Source organism: Spermophilus citellus, assembly GCF_964194105.1.
Source record: "Spermophilus citellus genome assembly, chromosome: 8".
NCBI classification, from domain to species: domain Eukaryota; kingdom Metazoa; phylum Chordata; class Mammalia; order Rodentia; family Sciuridae; genus Spermophilus; species Spermophilus citellus.
The window spans coordinates 129370682-129394282 of record NC_138189.1 but is presented as its reverse complement, the minus strand read 5'-3'; the positions used below and the strand labels follow the sequence as shown (position 1 = coordinate 129394282).

At 39.7% G+C, this 23601-nt stretch overlaps 1 protein-coding gene across 3 annotated transcripts in view; it reads right to left on the bottom strand.

Annotated features, from left to right (window-relative positions):
• SH3D19 (SH3 domain containing 19) overlaps positions 1 to 23601 on the bottom strand; it is a 187731-nt gene that overhangs the window by 48304 nt on the left and 115826 nt on the right. For 2 of the 3 annotated variants that reach the window (XM_081304757.1, XM_081304755.1), the window contains exons 3-7: positions 12826 to 12866; positions 6102 to 6144; positions 3819 to 3957; positions 3524 to 3686; positions 1605 to 2588 (exon numbers count right to left, since the gene is read on the bottom strand). In XM_081304757.1, coding sequence (XP_081160883.1) covers positions 1605 to 2588; positions 3524 to 3686; positions 3819 to 3957; positions 6102 to 6144; positions 12826 to 12866 — 1370 coding nt within the window. The remainder of the gene's footprint in view (positions 1 to 1604; positions 2589 to 3523; positions 3687 to 3818; positions 3958 to 6101; positions 6145 to 12825; positions 12867 to 23601) is intronic. The other variant, XM_081304756.1, reaches the window with a different exon arrangement.

Here is a 23601-nt window from a genome sequence, read left to right as displayed (position 1 = left end):
ATACTAAAAAATAAACAAGACTTAGTATAAAAAGACCAAGTTTGAATCTTGGCTTGGAAAATTGTTAGCTTTATGGCATTAAGCAAGTATCCATTGATCTCTCTCAGCCTTGTTTCCTTTGTCTGCAAACTGACAAAGGAAATGATTTCTCACACAGGGCTATTGTATGAAATCAAATAGTTTCTGAGTTGTAGGCATTAAATAAAATATGTCTGAGTATGCGGCAGAGTGTTAAGAACATTGCAGAAGCTCAATATATTCTAATGTTTTTATTTCTACCTTTTGTGGACAAAAGGTATGTCTTTTCAGTTTATATGTCATAGCCAGTTACAATGTTCTGTGCATGATAAATATTTAATAAATATATGCTTACTATCATTAAAATACTCTGTGTTCTACAGAGTTTAGTTTTCAAATCATGGAGTTTGTACAATTTTAAAGTTGTTTAAATATTTATATAATATACGTGTGTGTATTATATATATATATATATATTTTTTTAGTTGTAGTTAGGACAATACCTTTATTTTATTCACTTATTTTTACGTGGTGCTGAGGATCAAACCCAGTGCCTTGCTCATGCTAGGTGAGTGCTCTACCACTGGGCCACAACTCCAGCCCAAAGCTGGTTAAACATTTATAAGATGACAGCTTAATTTTTGAAAATACTATTACATTTATGTTCACCAATTCTACCCAGATAAGTAAACAGTAGTAAAAGTAGTAAAAAAAAAATTGTCTTATCAATGACAAGTAGGATCAGCTTAGTTTGACAAATAAGCTTTACCATTGCACCCACCCCCTGAACAGTGTGCACGAAGAAAACACTCTCTGCCTCGTGGGAAATCTAATTGTCCTGATCTTGGCAGCAAACTTAGAACTGTTGTATTTTATTTACACAAATTTGCATTCCCAAAGGAGGATGTTCTGAGCAGACTGCAGAAAAAAAAGATCTTTGCAACATGTGCGGGGTCCTCCTCTCTCCTTGCTCCTGCCACCCCCACCTGGTTGGCTCCTCTCCTGGCTCTCCCAGCTGGGCCCTCTGGGGCACTGCATGATCTCCTGTCTATGAGAAGCTCCTGCTGAACCCACCTAGTGCAATGTCCTCCAACTTTCCAACACCCTGGACCCTTTTAATGTGAAGCCTGAATTCTCCACCTGCCAGAGCAAGGGAAGCCAGCCCCACAGCCTGGTTGATGCTTAGCCCCTGGGTGCTTCCTTCTGGTCCAGAGTGATAATTGATGCCGAGTCTCCCTCTTCCCTTCCTTCTCTGTCTCCAACCCCCACCTCACTCCAAGTTTCTTTTAATTTTTTTTTGTAGTTGTAGATGAACAGAGTTGCTTTTATGATATTTATTTTTATGGTGTGCTAAGGATGGAACCCAGTGTCTCACACATGCTAGGCAAACGCTCTGCCACTGAGCTATGGCCCCAGACCCAGGTTTCTTAATTTCTCTGTTCATTCCCATCTCTACACAATCATTTGCACACCTCAAGCACTAACTTCCATATTGCTACAAAACAATGTGATATTGAAGCAAGTGATACTGAAGGTACCCCCCACCATGAGTCTAGGTTCCCCCCAGACTTTTGAATTTTACTCACCTAGAAGCAGCTCTGAACTGAGGGATTCTTCAGCCGGGCTCCCAGGGGAGGTGGGCAAAACATCATCATCAAAGCTGATAAGGTCAATGTCCCCCAGGGACTTGCTTTGCAGAGCTGGAACGGGGGGATTGGCCGCAGGCCCTTCTCCCAGTGACCTGAATGCTTTGGCTTGTGATGCCACTGAGAGCCGGGGAGGAACAGGGGCTGGTTTCGGTGGAGCCGGAGGGCAGCTGGGGTTTTCTGAGGAAACCGATTTCTTCGGGGGCAAGGGCCGAGGGGCAGGAGTGGGGACTTTCTTCCCAGCATCAGGGCTGTCGGCCACGGGCCCTCCTCCCGGAATCTCGTGGTTAGCACTTCGGGTAAGGCCAGGAGTTGGTTTCTTTGGCAATTCGGGTTTGGTTACTGGCACACTGCCTGGTTCTGGTGGTGAAGAGAACGGGGTGAGCCCTTCCCTGGAGGTCACCTTGAGTCTGTTTTCAGCCCAAGCGTCCCATTCTCCAGAAGCTCTGTTAGCTGCTGGTTTGGGAGCCACAGAAGGTTTCCCTGAAGAAACAGCAGGCTTTGGGGGCAGTGTGCGGGGGGTGATCTCTGGTTTCTTGGGCAGTCCCAGGGTTTCTGAGTTTGTCTGACCCTCAAATGCTTTGATCCTTGAAACAATGCTATTTTGGCTTTGCTCTGTGTTCATCGTGTCCATCCTTGGCAGACTCTCTAAGTCGCTGGTATTGTCCAACAGACACTGGGGCCAGCCTGGGGATGGCTCCTCTTCTGGGACCGCTGGGCCGATTTTCTGGGCAGTTTTAGCTACTGGTCTGAGGTTGCTTTTCGATCTCGGTTTTGGCACTGGACATCTTGGAGCACTGGGGTTTTCTGGACAACTTGCTTCTTCAGAAACATCAAAGACTATTAAAGGAGCCACACTGGTGGGGACACCACCGGGTGAGGCTGCTGGGGAAGGCTGAAGAGGCTTGAGAGGCTCCGGCAGTGCTGACAAGACCAAAACAAAGTGGCAAGTGTTATAACTTAAAAGAACAAAATGACAGAGGACACACAGATTTTGAAAATATACTTATGGACTATCAAGAGAGTTTGGTTTCCTTCATGAGCAAAAGTGACTGCAAAATCAATGGGGAGATAGATGGATGTTTATATTTAGCTTCCTGCAGGAGGGTTCTTCAACTTATATTTGTTCATATAAAAATGCTCATTATATCATATTTTAAAACACCATGAAATTCCTGATTCTTTTTTTTTTTTTTTTTTTGGTGCCAGAGACACTTAACCACTGAGTCACATCCCCTGCCCTTTTTTTTGTATTTTATTCAGAGACATGGTCTTGCTGAGTTGCTCAGGGCCTCACTAAGTTGCCAAGGCTGGCTTTGAAATTAAGATCCTCCTGGGATCCACTGGGATCCCACCACTTTGCCTGGAAAATTCCTGATTCTTTTTAGACATATCTACGAACCATTTCTCTCTGATTGTCAAAATTCCAGCATCTTTAATGCTTTTCTTTTCCAAAGCAACTCACTCTGTCACCCTAATAAAATACTTCGTAAAAACCTGACAGAAAAATTACCCTTAGCATCCTATCAAGTTTAAGTTGCTAAATACAAAATCCTTCTCAAAGGAATAAGTAGAGGACATCCATGGTAATGTACACCCAGTACTCGTGTACACGTGAGTCACCCAGATGATGCTTTCGTGACATGAACTTGTGTGAGCCCAAGAAATTAGGGCTGCAGCTCTTAAGAATGATCTATTATAATAATCACTGCATATCCAAATAGAGAAAGCACCCAGTGATCACAATCACTGAGAAGCAGAGCTCAATGAATTATGCACAAATTGTAGATTATTTTAAAGGCTGGAAGCCTACTGATTACTCCCCTGGAACTAGGTCAGAATTAGAGAAGACAAATTACTTGCATTACTTTGAGGCAGATTGTTGTCTATGTCTTCTGAAAAGTCAGTCTGAGTTGCAGAAGTGATAGTGTGCCTTGGAGTGGCAGCAGCATTATTATTATTTGTAGTGTTAACTTGAACTTGGTTGATTTCTTTTATGACTTGTTCATAAGAAGGCGGGAGCTACAAAACAAAGAAGGAAAATTTTAGGTATCTCTGGGTGATAGCCAAGGTGTTGTGACAGTGGCATCGTTTTTAATCTTTGAATTCCATTTTAAAAATAAAACGTAAAGAGGTAGTGGGATGTTTATTTACCTCAGCAGAAACCAGCTCATTCGGCCTCCACGGGCCGGGGGCAGGAGTTGGAGGAAATCCCAGTCCTGGAGGTGGGGTTCCTGGAAACCACGAGGCTGGCCTCAGAGGCTCAGCTGCCACAATGGTGATCTCTGGGCGCCTGGAGGAAAGAAGTCTCAGTGAGGTTCTGCAGGCTGGTAATAAGCTATTATTGTCTATTTGTAAATGGTTCAAAGGTTAGTAAAAACAACCAAGACCCCCCAAAAGTGGTTTAAGAACTGTCCTGGACTGTCTCTAACAGCACACCCAGACGGGCTTTAGGGGAGCAAATGGTAGTCATCCTCTGACTCTGGTCTCAAAAAGTTAGAGATGAACCTGTAGCGTTACCTTGGCTGATAAGGACCAGGACCAACCATAAGGCCCATTCCATCTCTTCCCTCCCAGGCTCTGCTGCTGAGCAGACTGCAGCACAAGCATATGGAGCATGGAAGAAAACACCCTGGCCACTGGTATTGCTTGGTTTCTGCCAATTTAAACTGAGTGCTCTGAAATGAAAATCACCATCTACAGAGAACACCCTCATCCTCCTCACTCCATCTGTATACCAGTTCACAGCTCTCCGTAAGTGGCTTCAGTTCACTGGACCCTGAAAAGTGTCAGCACTCTATTATGATTTGATGATTAATCTGTAATACTGGGGAGGCATAGTGATTTAGGCCTAGCTTCTCCCTCCCTTTTTTTTGGTACCGGGGATTAAACTCAGGAGCACTTGACCACTGAGCCACATCCCCAGCTCTGTTTTGTATTTTATTTAGAGACAGGGGCTCACTGAGTTGCTTTAGTGCCTTGCTTTTTTTGCTGAGGTTGGCTTTGAACTCACGATCCTCCTGCCTCAGCCTCCCAAACCACTGGAATTACAGGCATGCACCACAGCACCCAGCTTAGCTTCTCCTTTTCTTAATCTGATGCTACTTTTTTAATGTTGAAATTTTATCTTCAATCTGACTTCCTAACAAAACTAATTGTGTGATCTTGGGAAAATCAATCCATCTTTCTGAGCCTCAGAGTTTTCTCAGGGATGATAATACCTGCTCTGCCTTTCTGTGGCACTCTTTGGAAAATAAAAATAAAAGAGCACAGTTGTTATCAAAACTGTGCCCAGACGAACATTCTCATGCTAGCCAGGGAAGTAGCAGAACCTTATCACTGATTAAACTTCAACTGCATCCCTGAGAACATCTGCTTATAGTTTTTATCTAACTATATAGCAAGAGTTACTAGTAATCCATCTTAAGCACTATGTGTACATGAATCCTTAGAACAACCTGAGATGTAGGTGTGATTAGCACCATTATAAAGATGGGGATAGAGATGCTAAGGAGGTGAAGCAGCTGGTTGATGTCCATGGTGGGATCTGAACTTGGTTCTGCCTGGTTCTAAAGTCCTTGTTTTTCATTACTCTACACTGTAGTGTAAGAATTTTGAAAGCAGGAATCATGACTTACAAAACCCTTTTTATCCATTTATTCTCCTGTCCACCCTTCTATCCTTCTATCCATTATTTCATTTATCTAACTACTCTCTGCCAATTTTCCTTTCCTTTTTTCAATCACTCACTCACCCACCGTTTATCCATCCAATTGTCTATTTAGCTCGTCTGCCTCTTTCCTTTTTTTTAAATAGTTTTTTTAGTTGTAGATGTGTACAATGACTTTATTTAATTTATTTATTTTTATGTGATGCTGAGGATTGAACCCAGTGCCTCACGTGTGCCAGGGGAGCGCTCTACCACTGAGTCACAACCCCAGCACTTTTTAAATTTTGAGATAGGGTCTTGCTAAGTACCTGAGGCTGGCCTCAAACTTATGACCCCCCACCTCATCCTCCCTAGTCGCTGGGATTATTACAGGCATGAACCACCCCACATGGCCTCTTTCCTTTTCTTTATCTTTCTACCAGTTTTCTATCTTATCATCCATTCATTTATCTAGGCAACATTAAGTAAGTACCTATCAGATGCAAAGCATTTCTTTGAAGCACTTTTTTAAAGTTGTTTAATAAACACTTTAAAATCAAGTTCAGCAAATAACTACTGTCAAAAAGAACATTTTCAGGCCTGTATCACTTCTTCTCTCAAGTAAAAGCATCATTCACACTTATAGATTAATTCAGGAAATGTACCGATGAGGCAGAGCATAGTATTGCTTTACTTATGAAAGAAATTATTTAATTTGCCAACTGATGACCCACTTTTATTTCCATTATTATCAGAATATATGCCCTCTATTATAAATAGAATCGTACCTCCTATCTCGATGAAGTTCACTCTGAATAGAAGTCCGAGAAGCTATAGAAGAAAGAATAAACTGGTATAGTAAAAAATCAGCATATTCAATAAAGGTTCAATTTTTATAGAGTGCACAGTTAGAAAAAATTAGCTTATCCTGGACATCATATAGACTGTATGAATTTTAATATCTCTAAGTAGAAGAGTAAATCAGGAGTAAATCTTTTTATACAGCAAAACATTGATTAAAATTATGTATTTGAATATATAAGAAAGTAGAGATTTCAAAAACTCTCCAAAGCACATTTTGTGGTTCTGAAAATAATTTAAAGAAAGCACAGAGAAAAGAAGATAGCTATTAAATACAAACTGCATGTCAGAGAATTGAGATGATGGTATGAAATAACAATGGAAGAAAACTTAAACAAATATCTAATTTATATGACTATAATTTTGTTATAATTGTTTATAACTATTTTGAAGAGTGTGGAAGTGGTCATATTCTCATCTATTTTCCTACCCATATTTTTATAATCTCTAAGTAATTACTCTTTATTAATTATTTAAGAGATACTTAGTGGAAAAGGTGTTCAAATCATTATAAACATGTTTATGATACATACTGTTTACATGAAGCATTAACTTCTTCCTCAAGTCTCAAACTCAAAAGGTTCAATGGTTAAATTTTTCCCCAAATTTTATTTTACAAAAGCAAATTGAGTATTAATTAAACAACCTAAAAAAAGGTCCCATGTGGGGTGAATTTTTATGTAATGAAGACTATTATCTCTATTTTCTTTTTTTTTTGGGGGGGGGGGACGGGGTGTACCAGGGGTTGAACCCAGGGGCACTCAACCACTGACCCACATCCCCAGCCCTTTTTACTTTTTATTTAGAGACAGAGTTTTTCCAAGTTGCTTAGGGCCTCACTAAGTTGCTGAGGCTGGCTTTGAACTGGCGATCTTCCTGCCTCAGCCTCCCAAGCCGCTGGGATTACAGGTGTGTGCCACTGCACCCAGCTCTTATCTCTATTTTCAAGGAACACATTCCTGAGATCCTTTTGGCAAAAAAACCAAATGAATAAAATCAAGTACTATACTGTAAGGATTTGTACACAAGGGGAATTTATGTCAGACATAAACTATTTGGACTGGTTGCTTTCAGTCTCTTTCCACGACTACTTTCTCAATGCTTCTGATTTGAAAAGATTAAAAGCACAGATCTTTCCTTCCTTTCTCCTATGAATTCACTCCTCTCTGAAAGAGGAGGCTGTGCAGACTGTGGTGGTAGAGAAGGAAATCTCGGCTGGGGTTGGCACCGGGACAGCTGAACTGATGCTGGGATTGTCAAAACAACCCCTAACACCGGAGACCCAAGCCCTTGGATCTTCACTTGGAAGTTCTTGTCATGACGAGGTTTGACTGTGACATTGCTATCAAGAGCTAAACCAAGCGGAGGATCACTGTGTGTACTGGAATAAAGGGGGACAGACAGGGAGGAGCCGGCACAGTGTGTCTGATTGGGGAGAAGCTTTCATTAAGCCAAGGCCCACCCGAGAGAGCCACGGTCACATGGCTGCCGCCACCACTCAAGCCGCAATCAACAGATATAGCACGTAAAAGACTGCAGGTCACAAACATACCTCTTCCACGGGGCATTGTGCCATGTACTATTCATGAGCACTAAGAGAAAAAAAGAGGGGTTACAGGAGAGGAAAGGGAGGAAAAAAAGAGTGAGCCCCTGCCCATGCGCTTACGGGCTTCTTCCACAAAGGCTTCCCCCGCTCTGCACCAGGAGAAGAGAAAAGCTCAGGACCAGAGTTTCAGAGGATGAAGAAATATGGCCCTGCAAAGATGTGTCTGTTCAGACCACCCCAACACAGAGCCAGTAAAAAAATGTGCCTGTAGTTTTCAACATGGATAGAAAAAAAAAAAGAAAACCCACATCTAAAAACCATTTTGCAAAATCAATTTGCTCCTTCAATAGAGATTGATTCTAAAGTCTGAATAAAACTTAAAAGGTAATTTAGTAGTCGAATTACATTCTTTTACATCAGTGGCTTTTAGTTGAATTCCGCCCCTTCACATCAGAGGTCGCTGGTAATGGTCCCCCAGCCCCTGGCAGCAGAGTGGCATTGTTCCTCTCGTGCCCAGATATGCCCAGACAGAGGAGGGGGGCTTCACAGTCATCTGAAGATATCCTTCTCCACAGCCCTTGACAACTGCTGCTTCCCTTCCCCTTTTCTGATACCCCCCCCCCCACTCATCGTGAACAAAATCTCTCTTTTCTCTCTTGATCTCTGTAAAACAACTGTCACTGTCAGAGTTGAACAAGTTTAATAGCTTGAAACACTTGAGGTTTTCAGGAAGATTTTCATGTAGTGTCTCCTGCTCTTCCTGCTAATTCCTCAACTATCCACTTACATGTGTCATTCTCATTTCCCCGGATCAGACAGATTTGATGTAATTGTCACCAGGAGAATTGCATTTGCCATCAACGCTTACACAGATCAACATGTCCCATTTAACTTCTCTGCCACAGGCTGCTGGTCTCTCCTGCATTTGGGGCTAATGCCACAGAATAAAGGCAGTGTTTTCAGTTAAAGTTATCCAATGGCTCTACAGACTGATTCAGAAACTTTCCTAGTTCAAATGGTTAAATTCTACATGCAAAACACATTAGGCCATCTATGAAAGGGCTGAGATGTGTATTTCTGATATTAGCACCAATAAAGAATCTTCTCAAGTTCTAGGGGGATCCTAAGTCTTGGAAGACCCTCAGGGATCATCCTCCTCAAACCATAGAGGTAGAGACTGAGGGAACACCCCTCAGGGACAAGCCGAGGACCAACTGGCTTCTTCCAAATTCAACATCAAGTGATCAGAAGAAATAAATACACAGAAAGTTTGTTGTATTATAAATGTCCTCACTAGAGGTGTAAATAATAACGAAGTGATTCTCTTATTAAACAGTTAATTACAATAGCATTAAAGGTGTAAATAATGATGATGATGATGTGATCCTCTCCTTATTAAACAGTAATTACAATAGCAGGTGTTTTTATTTTCTCCTGATTCAGAATCTACTGAACAATAGGTGATGAATAAATGTTTACTAAATGGGAAAAAAAAAATCTGCACTATCAGTGAAAGTCACCAGAGCTCACTGGCTGCATTTGTGTGGAGCTGGGTGGCAGAGATGCCTGGGACTCAGTAACAAGAATATCCACGGAGGGGAAAGCTCGATGGCCCTGAAGTCCAGAGGTCTGCAGTCACATCCCAGCTCCACTTTATGAAGCTTGTTTACCTCTCAGGACTCAGTTTCCTCCATCTGTAAAATGGGGCTCACACTTGCCACCACTATCTTACAATGCATGTGAGACAGTTCTTCACTTGTGGTATGTAATCAATATTAGTTCAATCTGAATTTCAAGGAATAATCCTGAACTAACCCTGAACCTTCCTTTTAAAGAGCCAATGACAGAATATGAAATTCTCAACATCTCCTATTAGAACTAAAAGCTAGCAAACATATTTAGGGCTCGAAAGAATGAACACAAAGAGAAGGACCACATGGCTTAATGGTAACCAGAATCATCATAGAAGAATTTGAAATACAATAATTTAAGCAATATTTATTTAAAAACATAATAGTCTGTCTCCTTAGATGACACATTTAAATGGGTTGGCTAAGATAAAAATTACTTACAACTTTTTCTTACATGATAGTTAAAAAGGGAAGAAAAAACGAGGTAGCACAATTATCCCTTGCTCTCTGTTTAAGAGGATCTGTTTGGCCTTCCTGCCCAACATCAGGAATAAACACAAACAGGAATTTCTTCAGTGTTTACAAAGTGACTGAGATGCAAGAATCAAAGTGGGATTATGGCAATCCCACTCCTCAGAGTATACCCAAAGTATTTAAAATCAGTATACTACAGTGACATGGCCACATCAATGATTATAGCATCTCAGTTCACAACAGCTAATCTACGGGCCCACCAGGTGCCCTTCAACAGATGAATGGTTAAAGAACATGTGGTACATACACACAACGGAATATCACTCAGTCAAAAAGAAGAATGAAATTATGGCATTTGCTGGTAAATGGATAAAAATGGTGACTATCAAGTGACATAGGCCAACCCAAAAAAACCAAAGGCCAAATGTTCTCTCCAATATGTGGATGCTGACTCACAATAAGGTGTGTGTGTGTGTGTGTGTGTGGAGGGGAGGGGCGCGTTAAAAAGAAGTTCATTGGATTAGACAAAGGAGAATGAAGGGAAGGGAGGGAAGATGGGAATAGGAAAGACAGTAGAATGAACTTTCCTATGTTCATATATGAATATACGACCAGTGGAACTCCACCTCATGTACAACCACAAGAATGGAAGTTATACTCCATGTATGTAGGATACGTCAAAATACACGCTACTGTCATATATATCTAAAAAGAACAAATTAAGAGGCTGGGGTTGTGGCTCAGTGGTAGAGCGCTTGCCTGGCATGCATGAGGCTCTGGGTTCGATTCTTAGCACCACATACAAATAAATAAAATAAAGGCCCATCAACAACTAAAATTTTTTTTTTTTTTTAAAAAGAACATTTTTTTTTTAAAGGCAACTGGGTTAGTTAGAAAACAAAACCCACCAGCTAGGGAAAGCCAGAGTCTTCCCTTGGCCCCCCTCCTTCCTCCCCTGCTGCTTTACCAATTTCCTCTTCTCTCTTGCTCCTGGCTCCCTGCTCCCAGCTGCCTGGAATGTGGGCAAGTTTCCTCCCCCTCAACAGCTCTGCTGTTGCAAGGTAAGCAAGATCCATTCTGGAGGATCTATGGGAAGTCAAGGACAGATGTCCACCCCTGACAAAGTCCTGGAGTGCAAGGAGAGGTTAGGTAAGAAGTCAGGAAGGACATCAGGAGCCGCAGAGGGGACTGAGGACCTCTTCAACAGAAGGCCTTGGTTTACTGGGTTACATCGTGTCTTTTGCCTCATGGTCTCTGGAAGACACAGTGTGACCTCAGAATCACAAGATTCTAGAATCACAAAGATTCCACTCCTTGTCATCTCTATCCTATGAACTTTTCCGTTAACGCTTTGCCACCTCCAGGAATTTGCCTGTCATCTCACTACCCCAAACTGTATCTCCAGCCAAGAAACTCTTGCCAAATTCGTGGCCTTAATTTCCTATTTAAATTCTCTTCCTGCCCCCCTCCATTCTACCTTAAGAGTGCCAAGACATTTAAATCTATCATGAATATGTCATTTTAATGTCCCAATCCCTTTCATCATACATAGTGGCATGCCCTCATCTTTATCGTTAGCCAACAAAGAAATGAATGGGGTGGAGGACATGGGATACATTTCTGTATTGCCACCTTACAAAATTTTCACTGGAATGGTTCAAATGCATGTTCTTCATGACCTTGTGGATATCTTAACGTCAAAGTGAAGATCAAAAATTCTGTTTCCAGGCACAGCAGTGCACGCTTGTGATCCCAGCAACTCAAGAGGCAGAGGCAGGAGGATTGCAAATTTCAGGTCAGCCTCAGCAACTTAGCAAGACCCTGTCTCAAAATCAAAAAGTAAAAGGGGTATGGATGTACTTCAGTGGTAGAGCACTCCTGGGTTCAATCTCTAGCATCAAAAAAAAAACAGGGTGGGGGAAATGGGAATATAACATCCCTGGGTTCAATCTCCAGTACTACAAAAGATTAAAAAAACTGTATTTCCAAAGACAGTTTCTATTCTCCTCAGCATGGAAATTTTAGCTTGAATAATGAACACATCTAAAATCCCATCTTCATTCTTTTCTATAACAGGTAATCCATGTTCTATTTGAAAAAGGGGTTTTCCAGAGCACTTTATTTAAAAAAGAGTCTTAAAATCCTGTACCAAGGGCAGATTTTAAAGCTTTAACCAAGAGGTAAAAATCATATCAATGTGTCATTCTGGAGGGAATTCTACTCACAGTAATTCTTATACATAAAAGTGTGTCCACTTTCACATTTACACAGTGTAAAAGCAAATGAACCATAAAGGACGGGGCTTAATAGTTTTTGTTGTTGTTTGTTTGTTGTTTGGGGGGGTACCAGGGATTGAACTCAGGGGCCCTCGACCACTGAGCCACATCCCCAGCTCTATTTTGTATTTTATTTAGAGACAGGGTCTCACTGAGTTGCTTAGTGCCTTGCTTTTGCTGAGGCTGGCTTTGAACTCGAGATCCTCCTGCTTCAGCCTTCTGAGCTGCTGGGTTTACAGGCAAGTGCCACCGTGCCTGGATGTTTTTCAGCCCATCAGATGTCTCAACTATAGGAAATGGTTATATAAAATGATATCAGATCATAGACATTGACAACTATATAGCCATATTTAAACAACTTCATTCTATAAGAGAAAGGTATTGTTTTGGGGAACTGGCTTATCAGTAAAGCTGAAAAACTACCTGTTTCAACTGTTTTATTAATTTCTTTTTTAATATATATATATATTTTTGTTGTTGTAGATGGACACAGTACCTTTTATTTTATTTTTCTGTGGTGCTGAGGATTGAACCCAGTGCCTCACGCGTGCCAGGCAAGTGCTTTACCACTGAGCCCCAGCCCCCTGTTTAATTAATTTCTTAAGAGAAACTACTCTTTTTGGGTTCTTTGTAGATTCATCAAATACAATCACTTGCAGGAAATCTAAATCATCATTTAAAATTATAACAGAGGGAAATATAGAGTAGGAAAAAGCAAACTTACATCTCTTGATTACAGCTCTAATGGATGACAAGGGTCCTTGGCTAGAAAAAGAAAGAAAGAAAACGTGTTACACAGCTGCCATTCTTTTGAAGAGTTTTTCAGAATGCTGAATCATTCTGGGACTCACATGGTGCCAAGCAGCAAGTTAGATACAATAGTCACTGGCCTATCATCTTCTCAAAACAGAAACAAAAGATAAATTTTAAATTGCCTTTTATATTTAAGCTGTTGTATAGAAAGTGAGGGGCCTCATGAAGTACATCTTCTGGGAAAACAGATTTTGCTTTAAAATTGCTTTCATAAGCACCTATGCACTACTGCACCAGCCAGTGACAATTTGGACATTACATGGTGCTACAAAGAGCTTTCCTGCTCTCAGCTCTTCTGGGTCAGACACTGGATTTTTTTGTTTTTGTTTTTTATTTTTGTTACTGTTGTCTTTATTCAAACCAGATGGACTAACTGCTTTTAGAACCATTTAGAAAAAATATACGACTCTGAAAGTTTAATGGTGTGCATGGTGTAAGAGGCTGGGGGTTTCTTTTTTTTTTTTTTTTTTTTTTTAAGAGAGAGTGAGAGAGGAGAGAGAGAGAGAGAATTTTTTTTAATATTTATTTTTAGTTCTCAGCGGACACAACATCTTTGTTGGTATGTGGTGCTGAGGATCGAACCCGGGCCGCACGCATGCCAGGCGAGCACGCTACCGCTTGAGCCACATCCCCAGCCCTGGGGGTTTCTTGTTTATAAAATTTTTCACTCTTTTCAGAATGTTTTTAAAAAACTAATACTTATTTAAAAATTCATGCCCTTTTAAAATTTATGCTTGTGGTAATCTGTTTCTTACATAGATAAAACTTTAGGAAAACAACACAACATATTGGTTCATTTTAAAGGAGGAACACTTTGAAGAATGTACTAGCTATGATTTGAACGTCTCCCCCCAAAAGCATATTTTGGACTCTTAATCCCCAGAAATAGTACTGGGAGGAGGGGCCTAATGAGAGGAGGTTAGACCATGAGGGGACCGCCCTCCAGGGGGCATGGAGGCTATTATCACAGGAGACAGTGCACCACACAGGAGGTGGGCTGGGTGGGTGCTCACACACTCTCTTTTTCTCTTGCTTTCTGACAATAAACAAGCCCTCACCAGATGCCAACCTTTGCTCAATTTTGGACTTCCCGGTCTCCTGAACAACAAGCCGTTAGCCTTCTCTTCATTATAAAATTACTTAGTCTTTGATATTCTGTTACAGCAGCACAAAACGGATTAAAAACTATTCTGCAAAAAAAAGGAGAAAAAAAAAAGGCTCCAGGAGGCCTCTAATACCATGAAGCTAGACTATAATATAAAGATGCAACTGCTTTCAGCAATACTGATTTTTTTTAAAAAGAGGCTTTCTATAAAACCACTTTAAAAAAAAAGAACTAAAATAAGGTAATGTAGAAGAAGTAACAGGCCTATAAAGCAAGCAGGTTGAAAGAGGCTGGCAGCACAGATTTCCTGGTGCAACAGTGGAGAGAATCTATACATTGACCTTGAGTCCCCTGGCTCAGCTCTGGTGCACAGAAGCCAAACCTTGAAAAGCCAGCACTTCAAATGTACACGCCCAGGCAGGGTACAGGAGCTGCCACTGAAGTACATCTTAATCTTGAGCACTAACACTGTCACGGGGGAATGTTAAACAAACAAACAAAAAGCCCTTGTTACTTCTGTCGCAGAGGAAGGTTTATCGATTGGGGTGGAACCTTGCAGGTATTAGGAGATGAAGTGTTTTCCTCCAAAAATATCAGGTGAAGTCTTCACCTGCAGTGCCTCAGGATGTGAATTATTTGGAAAGAGGGTTGTTATGGATATAACTTGTTGAGATAAAGTCATATTGGGGCAGGATGGACCACATCCAACCTGCCTGGTTCTTTAGAAGATAGCCTTGCAAAGGCAAGAATACACAGGACCCAGAGATGACCAAGGCAGAGACTGCAGCGATGTCACTGTGATCCAGCCCACGTCAAACACCACCATCAAACCACAGAGGCTAAGAAGAGGCAAGGAAGGACTTGCCTATGACTTCAGAGGGAGCGTGGCCCTGCCAACGCCATTACTCCAGACCTCCAGCCTCCAAGACAGTGAGACAATACATTTCTGTTAAGTCATCTGTGTGGGATACTTTGTTACTAAAGCCCTTAAAACCTAAAGGAACAGTCAAGCACCCCAAAATCAAAATCCAATACCCAAAACTTTTGAGCACTGACATGACCCTCTGAAAGACTTTGGAGTATTTTAGATTTTGGATTTTCAGAAGAAGGATGACCTGGAGGTAAAGTCTAGGCAGATATTCCAAAATCCCAAACACTTCTGGTCCCGTGTTTTAGAAAAGGGTCACTCCACCTATACAGGGGGCTTTCTGGAGTGCTGAGTAGATATAGTAGTGCTGAGTTGCATGCTGTGGATTTTTTCAGTATGTCATATTTCAATAAAAAGTGGCGGGGGAGGACGGGTGGGAAAGCTTGGCCCAAACCAGGATTTTAGCTGAGATCAGCTGAGGTTCTTCAAATCTCAAAATTTACACCATCACGTTTGGGCTGAAGTGTAAACAAATCAATCAATATCTTGTCTAGAACAGAATTTTCCAAGCTCTAAAGCTCTCCTTTAGAAGTTAACAGGGTTTTGTGGTGGGAAAATAAAATGGTGACCTGTGGTCAATACTTCTCTGTGGGAGGCAGTTCTGGAAGACAAGGGAGCCGCCAGCACTGTGGTGCACACACTTTCCCAAAGGCAAGTGCAGTTACTGATGCAAAGACCCAGGCTCTGAAGACAGTCCTTTACCTCTGTCATGCTGAGGAGCAAAGGCCACAGGTGAATGCTCCACCCTAAGTCTGCAGAAATCCTTCAGCACATCAGGGTCAGCTGGGCGCCTTCAAGAAGGGAGCACTAGAATCTACTATCCCAGACTCATTCCCAGTACCTCCCCTTGCTAGTTGGTGGCCCTGTGCAAATCACTCTGCTTCTCTAAGGTCTCTCACTTCCTTATGCATAAAAGCAAGGGAAACGTAGCACTCCCTCATGGGTCTATTGTAAAAGAGTCAGGAGAATCTGTTAAAGCATTTTACAAAGGGCCTGGAACAAAGCGTAGTCAATAAATCTGAGTTGCTATTATCATTACTCATGTTTGTTCAAAATCTTTAGGGGAATCTAAGACATTTGACAACACACACACAATCTTTGACAGGCTCCCACTTTGGGGTCTACTATCATTCAGACAGCAGACCTAACAATTTGGTTTATGTTCTGAAAAGAAAAAATTTTGAGGGAGGCGATTTACTTTACTCCCCTGAAATGATTTAAAACCTTTACTCATTCTGAACTGAGCAGCAGCTTCTGTCCTGGTTCTTGCAGTGACTCCGGATCTTCTGCCTTCTGCTCTTTAAACTTAGCTGCCCTAACATCAGGCCCCCTTGTTCTTGGTGGGGCAGATAAAACCACTCCTGAAATGTGACCGTCAAAGATCCATCCAAGAGAAAAGTGAAGGCTCAGGGGAAAGGGCTTTCAGATCCTAGGGGACCAAAACTTGGGATCAAGGCAGAACTGCCTCAGGTCTGATCCTGATGCTATATCTTCCCCAGGGCTCCCTGATTGTTCAGAGTCCCCTGTGTCCTTTCTATCCCATGCCTCAGAGAAGGCTCAGCTGTTCCCTCTCTACCCGTGCATTTACATATTACTTCAGTTGTTTCACCCCATTACAAATGCTAGATTAAAGCAATTGATTATATAATGGAAAGAAAAAGTCTTAGTAATTTATGTTTGCCACAGAGACAAATATGGAGGGATCTGCCATTTTAATAGTGTCTAAATTAATATTACCATAATATATAAGACCAGATGTGATAAGCTGTGAAGAATGGACAGATGTACCCAGGAAGCCAAAAGAGAAAGGTGACAAAGCAGAAGAGAATACCATTCTATACAGTAAATACCTATTGTAACATGGAAAAACCAAAGCAAAAACCCCACCTTGACTTCACTAGGGCTGTAGAGTGCATTTGTTTCCATATTAAACACTAGAAGGATTTCACTTCAATAACTCCAACCCTCTGCTTTAAGAAACAAATAGGGCCTTTAACCTTGAAACATACACAAAAGTTATTTCTCATACAGATATAGTCATACATTCATACTGTTTTAATTAAAAGAAAGTACCTTTTATATGATCTGTACCTAGATCATCTTTTTCATTTTGTTAACTCTGTTGATCACAGAGCCCCACAAACTCAAGTAGTAATCACTTAGTCTACTGTACAGCAAATGCAGTGTATTATACATGCAAAACCGTTATTGCTGCTAAAAGTCTACCTCTTGAAAATTATTAGTTCATTTTATGGCTTTTTAAAAATTTTTGCAACAGAAATTTCCTTTCCTATACACTGTGCTGTTTTATATTCGTTACCTTTTTCAGAGTTTTTAATTTTAAATTCTTTTCAGAAATGAATCTTCCCAGGCACAAAACTTTAAGTACACTATAGGGATCTAAACCTGGGTCCTCCAGAGATTTACTACTAAAATCTACTTATTATAGATTGCTTGTTCATGAGGATGCACCACATTAGAACAGTTTTGCATTTCCTAGCTTTCTAATGTAGAATCTGTGCTAATAAATCGTGGACTCTTAGTACTGAGATTTGAAAAACACTTCAGAAAACTAACAATTCCCAGTTCTCAAGACGACGATTAGAGGTAGGAATTTCTATCTTTTGCTTTCAAAACAAAAATGACTGTTTTATTTCTACAAGGGAAAACAGAAAAAAGGGAAAGTTATCTGTGGCTTACTGTAACCAAGGGCAAGAGTCCACTTATTATTATATGGCAACGTAGGTAAGCTCCATTTAACTATGTTTCCAATGCTCATAAAAAGGTCTGGAATCCCATCAGTACACAATTTAGCAGATTCAGAAATAGAAGAGGCTGAAACAATCTAGGACACTCCCAAACCATTGATATTATTCTTGCATTAACACACATGATGCTGACAGGATTAGTAAATAGTCTGCAGATTACATAAGCACTCAATGAAGCAATTACAGCATCTTAGTAGGACATGCAGAATGTAAAACTATTTGTAGATGCAAAAGGAGTAAGAATGAACCCAAGACATAATATGAAAAGAGTATAAGAACAAATTGACCTCAAATTAACAACAACACAGAATCATGAAAATGGGGCCTCATTTTGACTTGAGGTTTTGTGAGATACAAGGCTGGCTGTTTCTAGCCAGCTCATGGAAAGCATTTATATCCTCAAATACGATGTTTCTAACGGTGAACCCACATTTCTATTCATAAACAATTGTTTTTGTCCTTAATCTCCTTTCCCCAGGGAGAATATCACAGATTCAGGTATTTATGGGAAGAAAAAAAAAAGTCTTATATAGAGTTTCAACTCTTTTTACACTATTGGTTATTATCAATAACTCATCCTGAAGTTTAAAATTATTACTAGGATCATGCACTAACCCCTAACATGGCACTATAATATGCTACCAAGCACTAATGCTTACAAAACTATACACATCTCAAAATGGAAGACATTGGTGATTTTGTTGTTCTTAAACAACTTGTAACATTTGTCCACAAGTATTAAAATATACATATATATATTTCTATTGCACATATCCCGTTTTTGTTTGACTTTTCAAAGGATAAACTGCCAACTAACATGGATGAGCAAAGCAAAGGAAGCACAAATGCAGATTGAAGCATTTCTAAAATTAAGTTTTTGCCATCAAGAAAGGGACCAACATAGACCAGAGAAAAATGCAAATGTATTAAGTAAATACTGGGCAACTACAACCGGAATATGCCCATGTTGTTAAACATCATCTAATGTCAATCATGTAAGATGTGGAAACATTTCCTTTGAAAGATATCATTAACACTGGTTCTCAGCTATAAGTTGAAAAAATGCTGAAGGAGGCAGGTCTGACACCTGTTCAAACAAGTGGATCAGAGTTGTTCCACTGGTGCTTATATCCCTTGCCCCATGACCCTACCCAAAAAGTTGCCAAGAAGACATGGGGGAGATGGATATGACACACCTAGAAGGTACAAATTCTCCATGATGACATTCCCAACATAACAGTGGGATATATGTATGTAGGCTTTCAGTCTTTAACAAGTCCAAAATAGTAAAGGAAAATATCAAGAAGTGGCATAAGAGGTTATTTAAAGAAAAATCTAAGTTACCTTTAACCAAAGTTATTTCTCTTATCTCTCTCAGTAAATGCTCTACATTAAAAGAAATTTTTAAAAAACTATATATTTTATCTACACTATGTATTTTATGAAAAAGCTTTTTTATTCTAAATCAAATTAGTTCACCAATCTAATCATAACAATGCTCAACATTTCCCATTTTTGGCAATTTCTATCACTCTCAATTTTTGGTAAATCTGCCCTGTGTTTCCAACATCATCGCACCCATGGCCCTCAGCAACCATTCCAGAAAACAAAGATGATCTAATTATACTACCTGTTCTTAATTTCATCTAGTAAGTTTAAAATTCTTTCTCTACTAAGAATCATTAATAAAGTGTCCATGCTTCTTATGAAAGGCTTGACATCATACAATGCTCCTGTTTGTTTGAAAGCAAGAACAGTTTTCCACTCTAGTCTTCATCATATAACTGTTAAAGGGGAAAAAAGGAAGGAAGATCCATATTTCTTGTTTTTTTTTTTTCTTTTCCCCAAACCCTGAATTTCTTCTCAATCTATAATGAACAAAACACAAAATCCACATTTCTTAGTGGAACTATTTTTCTTATTTGAGGTTTTTTTTTTTTTTTTTTTTCAAATCCTGAATTTCTTCTAAATCTACAATGAAACAACCAGTGGATTGACAACATTGGTTCTGAGATAGACCCACTCGGTAATGAGAAAGTCCAATTCCAACTGGGGAAATTTACCTGAGTCCCAGCCTTTTCAGTTTAACATTACACCTACCACCTAGAAAAATAAATCCAAGTACCCATCTGGGTTGAGAAAAGAGTTACTTGTGACTTTATAAAAAATGGAACTATGTAATGTAAAATTCCAAAAAAGTCAAATGGTGCTACATAAGACATTTTTCTTTTTCTTAGGAAAAAGGAGTTATATGGAAACTTCTCATTATCTTTTTCTTCTCTTCTATGTCCAAAGTTGAAAGCAGGTCATACTATAGGGTCCATCTCACCTTCTTATCTAAAAAACTACTCGTGCTACTTTTCTTCCAGTTTTGGCCACACGGAAAACTAACTCTACTGTGCTATATGACTCCACAAAACAGGATGAATAAAACTGTAATACAGCAGCCTCTCATCTTAGGAAGGTGAACAGGGTTCCATCGTGTGTGTGTGTGTGTGTGTGTGTGTGTGTGTGTGTGCGAGAGAGAGAGAGAGAGAGAGAGAGAGAGAGAGAGAGAGAGAGAGAGAGAGATATTAGAGTTAAAAAAATTTTTTTAAAAGCCAAGAACTTGTTTAGCTTGCTTTTCCTCATGTTTATGATTAAGGAAGTTATGATTTAAAGGCAAGAAGCAGGAGGACTGGGGAACAGCCAAAGACTATTGGTTTTGTGATACCTTGTTTAATGCAGTTGTGACAATGCCTGTGGCCTTTGACTACTTATTTCAAGGAGAACCTAGCAAACTACTTTCCTGATCTGAGGAATTGCACAGCTCACTTCAGGATGTAACAGTGAAACTAGGGTGACTTCTTACTTACTTTATCTCATGTCCAAGCTTGGCCATTTAGCACCTTGAAGGTCCCTGAAAAGGTCTGTGTACCTTTGTTTTCCTGGGGCAGGGGGACTAAAAGATAAGCATTATAGATTTCGGAATCACTTGAATCTTTAATTCTTATATGGCAACTCCAATGGACAAGGAAGGGCTATATTGATTGTAGCTTCTCTTTAAAGGTCCTATACTGTCAGTCCATGTTAGACATTGGAACAGTCAAGCAATATTCAGACATCTGCATGATCATGAGGACATGGCTACTAATTACATTGATGTCAACACTTCACTTATTTCAAACAGTTAAAGATTATCCTTAACAACCATGTTGTTAATAGTTCTAACTGCTAAAGTATGCTACAAGTTTTTGTAGTCTGAAAGTATGTGGTTAAATGCTTTTCAAAGTTATTGTAGTCTCATGTTTACTCTTTATGTACCTGTCATATGCAAAATATGAAGAGACCCTTGGCCTTCAGGAGTTTACATTCTCATGGTGCTGTTGGTGCAAGCAAATTGCTTCTAGTTTTTTCAGAACATTGCTTGGCTATTAATTATACAATTTGGAAGAATCCCTTGGCTAATGGTTTTAAAAAGCAGAGGGCTATGCTAAATTTCAGGGCACTGATGCTTGAGTTTACATTGTATTAGCTCTGCTCTTCAACTACTTTTCCCCAGGGAGCTGTACAGGTAATGCTCATTAATGTGAATCAGAAAAGAAACTATTCTGCCCAAGAGCTTCTTCATCATCCCATATATTACATATGTTTTTCTATGATATGGCTGTCAATAAATGGCCAAGAAAACTTACTGCTACATAAGACTGTGCATCTCTTAATTCTCTTTATCTAAGGGTTTTACATGGTTCTTTATCCAAAAGGGCCAGGATTTACATATAAGCCTTTTATAACTGAAGTGGTCCTAATTTTAAACTTTTTGTGTATGCTTATACTTCTTTTTTGAAGTAGCATTGTGAAGATGTGGAGCACCTGCTTGCATTTCTAAGCAATTACTTTATTAACTCAAATTTTCTGTTGAAATTTTGCATGTCTCCTTGTTATTTTCCATAATTCTTCTGAATCAAGGGTTTTACTCTGCATGTTTATTAAAGCTGGGTCTGATTGAAAGTATAAGCAATAGTGGTGGGTCCATACTGATTTTAGAATACTAATATTCTAATGCATGATCGAAATTTTTCAGTGTTATGTGGTTATTAGCAATTTTATATATGCATTTAATAATGAAGCAATAGATACTTAAACCAATAGCTTGAATTTATTGAATTATTAGTTTTAATTTTCTAATTAAAATTATCTTACTTCCATTCAAAATGGGAAGTCAAAGATAAACAGGAGCACCCACAAGACATTCAAACTGTCAGCATTAGGGCATAATATTGCTTACCCTAACCTCTTTCCTAGTCCCAATAGACCCCCCCAAGCATGTTTGAAAACAAGACACAAACTAAGCATGTTGAATGAGCTGCAGTGGCTATAATAATCAGAAAGGTGCAGAGTTTCAGAAAGGATAGCAACATAGGGAATTAGTGTGCAGTCTGTAAAGGTATGGGGTTTGTCTGATAAGGTTTATGTAGACTTGTTTGGGGTTTCTTAAAACTAGTTATTGAGCCAGGCATGGTGGCACGCCCCTGTAATCCCAGCAGCTCAGAAGGCTGAGGCAGGAGGATCACAAATTCAATTTCAGACTCAACAATTTGACTAGACCCTATCAAAAAAATAAAAAGGGCTGGGGATGTGGTAAAGTGCCTCAGGGTTCAATCTCCAGTATTCACCCCTCCTGGGAGGGGAGAAAAACTAGTATCTTGAGCCAAGTGTTGTCTCACATACCTGACTTCCAACTACTTAGGAGACTAAGGGGAGGAAATTACTTGAGCTCGGGATTTTGAGGCCCACGTGGGCTGGGCACCATAGTGAAATCACATCACAAAAAGTAATATACACATATTTTAGATGTTTTAAGCAACTGTTCTGGATGATACTGATCAGCTATAAGGGATCCTGCAAGGGAGACTTTCATTTATAAAGTTATGAAATTGCTGATATGTAGTTTCTTTCTTGTTACTGTATTCAAAACTTTTTTATTATTAATAACCAGAGTTTTATGCCTGGCTTGGTGAGAATGCAGTTTCTTCCCTAAGAGTTTTTGATCCCAGGTACACAGGTGAAAACTTTTCTTTTTAAAAAAACAAGGATAACCTTGGCATTTATTTTATGAAAAAAAAACACATCAGCTTATTGTGGTAGCATAAGGGCTGGGGGTGTAGCACAGTGGTGGAGTGCTTTCCTAACACGCAAGGCCCTGGGTTGCAAAAGAAAACAAGAACCTAGAAGTAGTAACCTTAGTGATTATAAGAAATAATGTACAAATGTAATTTATAATGTCTGAAAGAAGCCTAAATAGAGAATTCAGGATAAGACTACATGATTTTCACTAGGCTCTTCCAGGTTTCATGTTCTATGATTGAAATCAACTTCGTATTTGCTTCAGGACTTTGCTACATATATCTTTGGGATGTATTAAATGGAATGGTGAGTTCAGTGGCTCAGAATTTATTTAGGTTTGTCATTAAGATGTTTGCTTTCTACAGAAATATAGAAAGTGAGGTGTATCCCGTATGTAAATGTTCTTTGCCACTTACTGATAACATGTCTGCCAATCAATAAAGATTTAAGGTCTAGACTCTCCCTGTTATTCACTAAGCATATTTAGATTATTTGGAAAATGAAAATTCAAACGAAATTTCTCCAGAAACTAAATTTTACTCATTTAAAAGAATAGTTGGCTTATGATTATGATTTTCAAAATGTTTTTCTCCTATGATATGGCGTGTCATCAATTAAAATACATTTTAGGGTTGGTGTGTAGCTCAATGGTAGATCACCTGGCTAGCATGCCTGAGTACCTGGGTCCGATCCCCAGAATCTCAAAAAAAAATTTTTTTCTTTATCCCAAGGGTCAGGAAGATATTTTGGCAGTGATCTCAATCTTTAAACAGTTCAGTC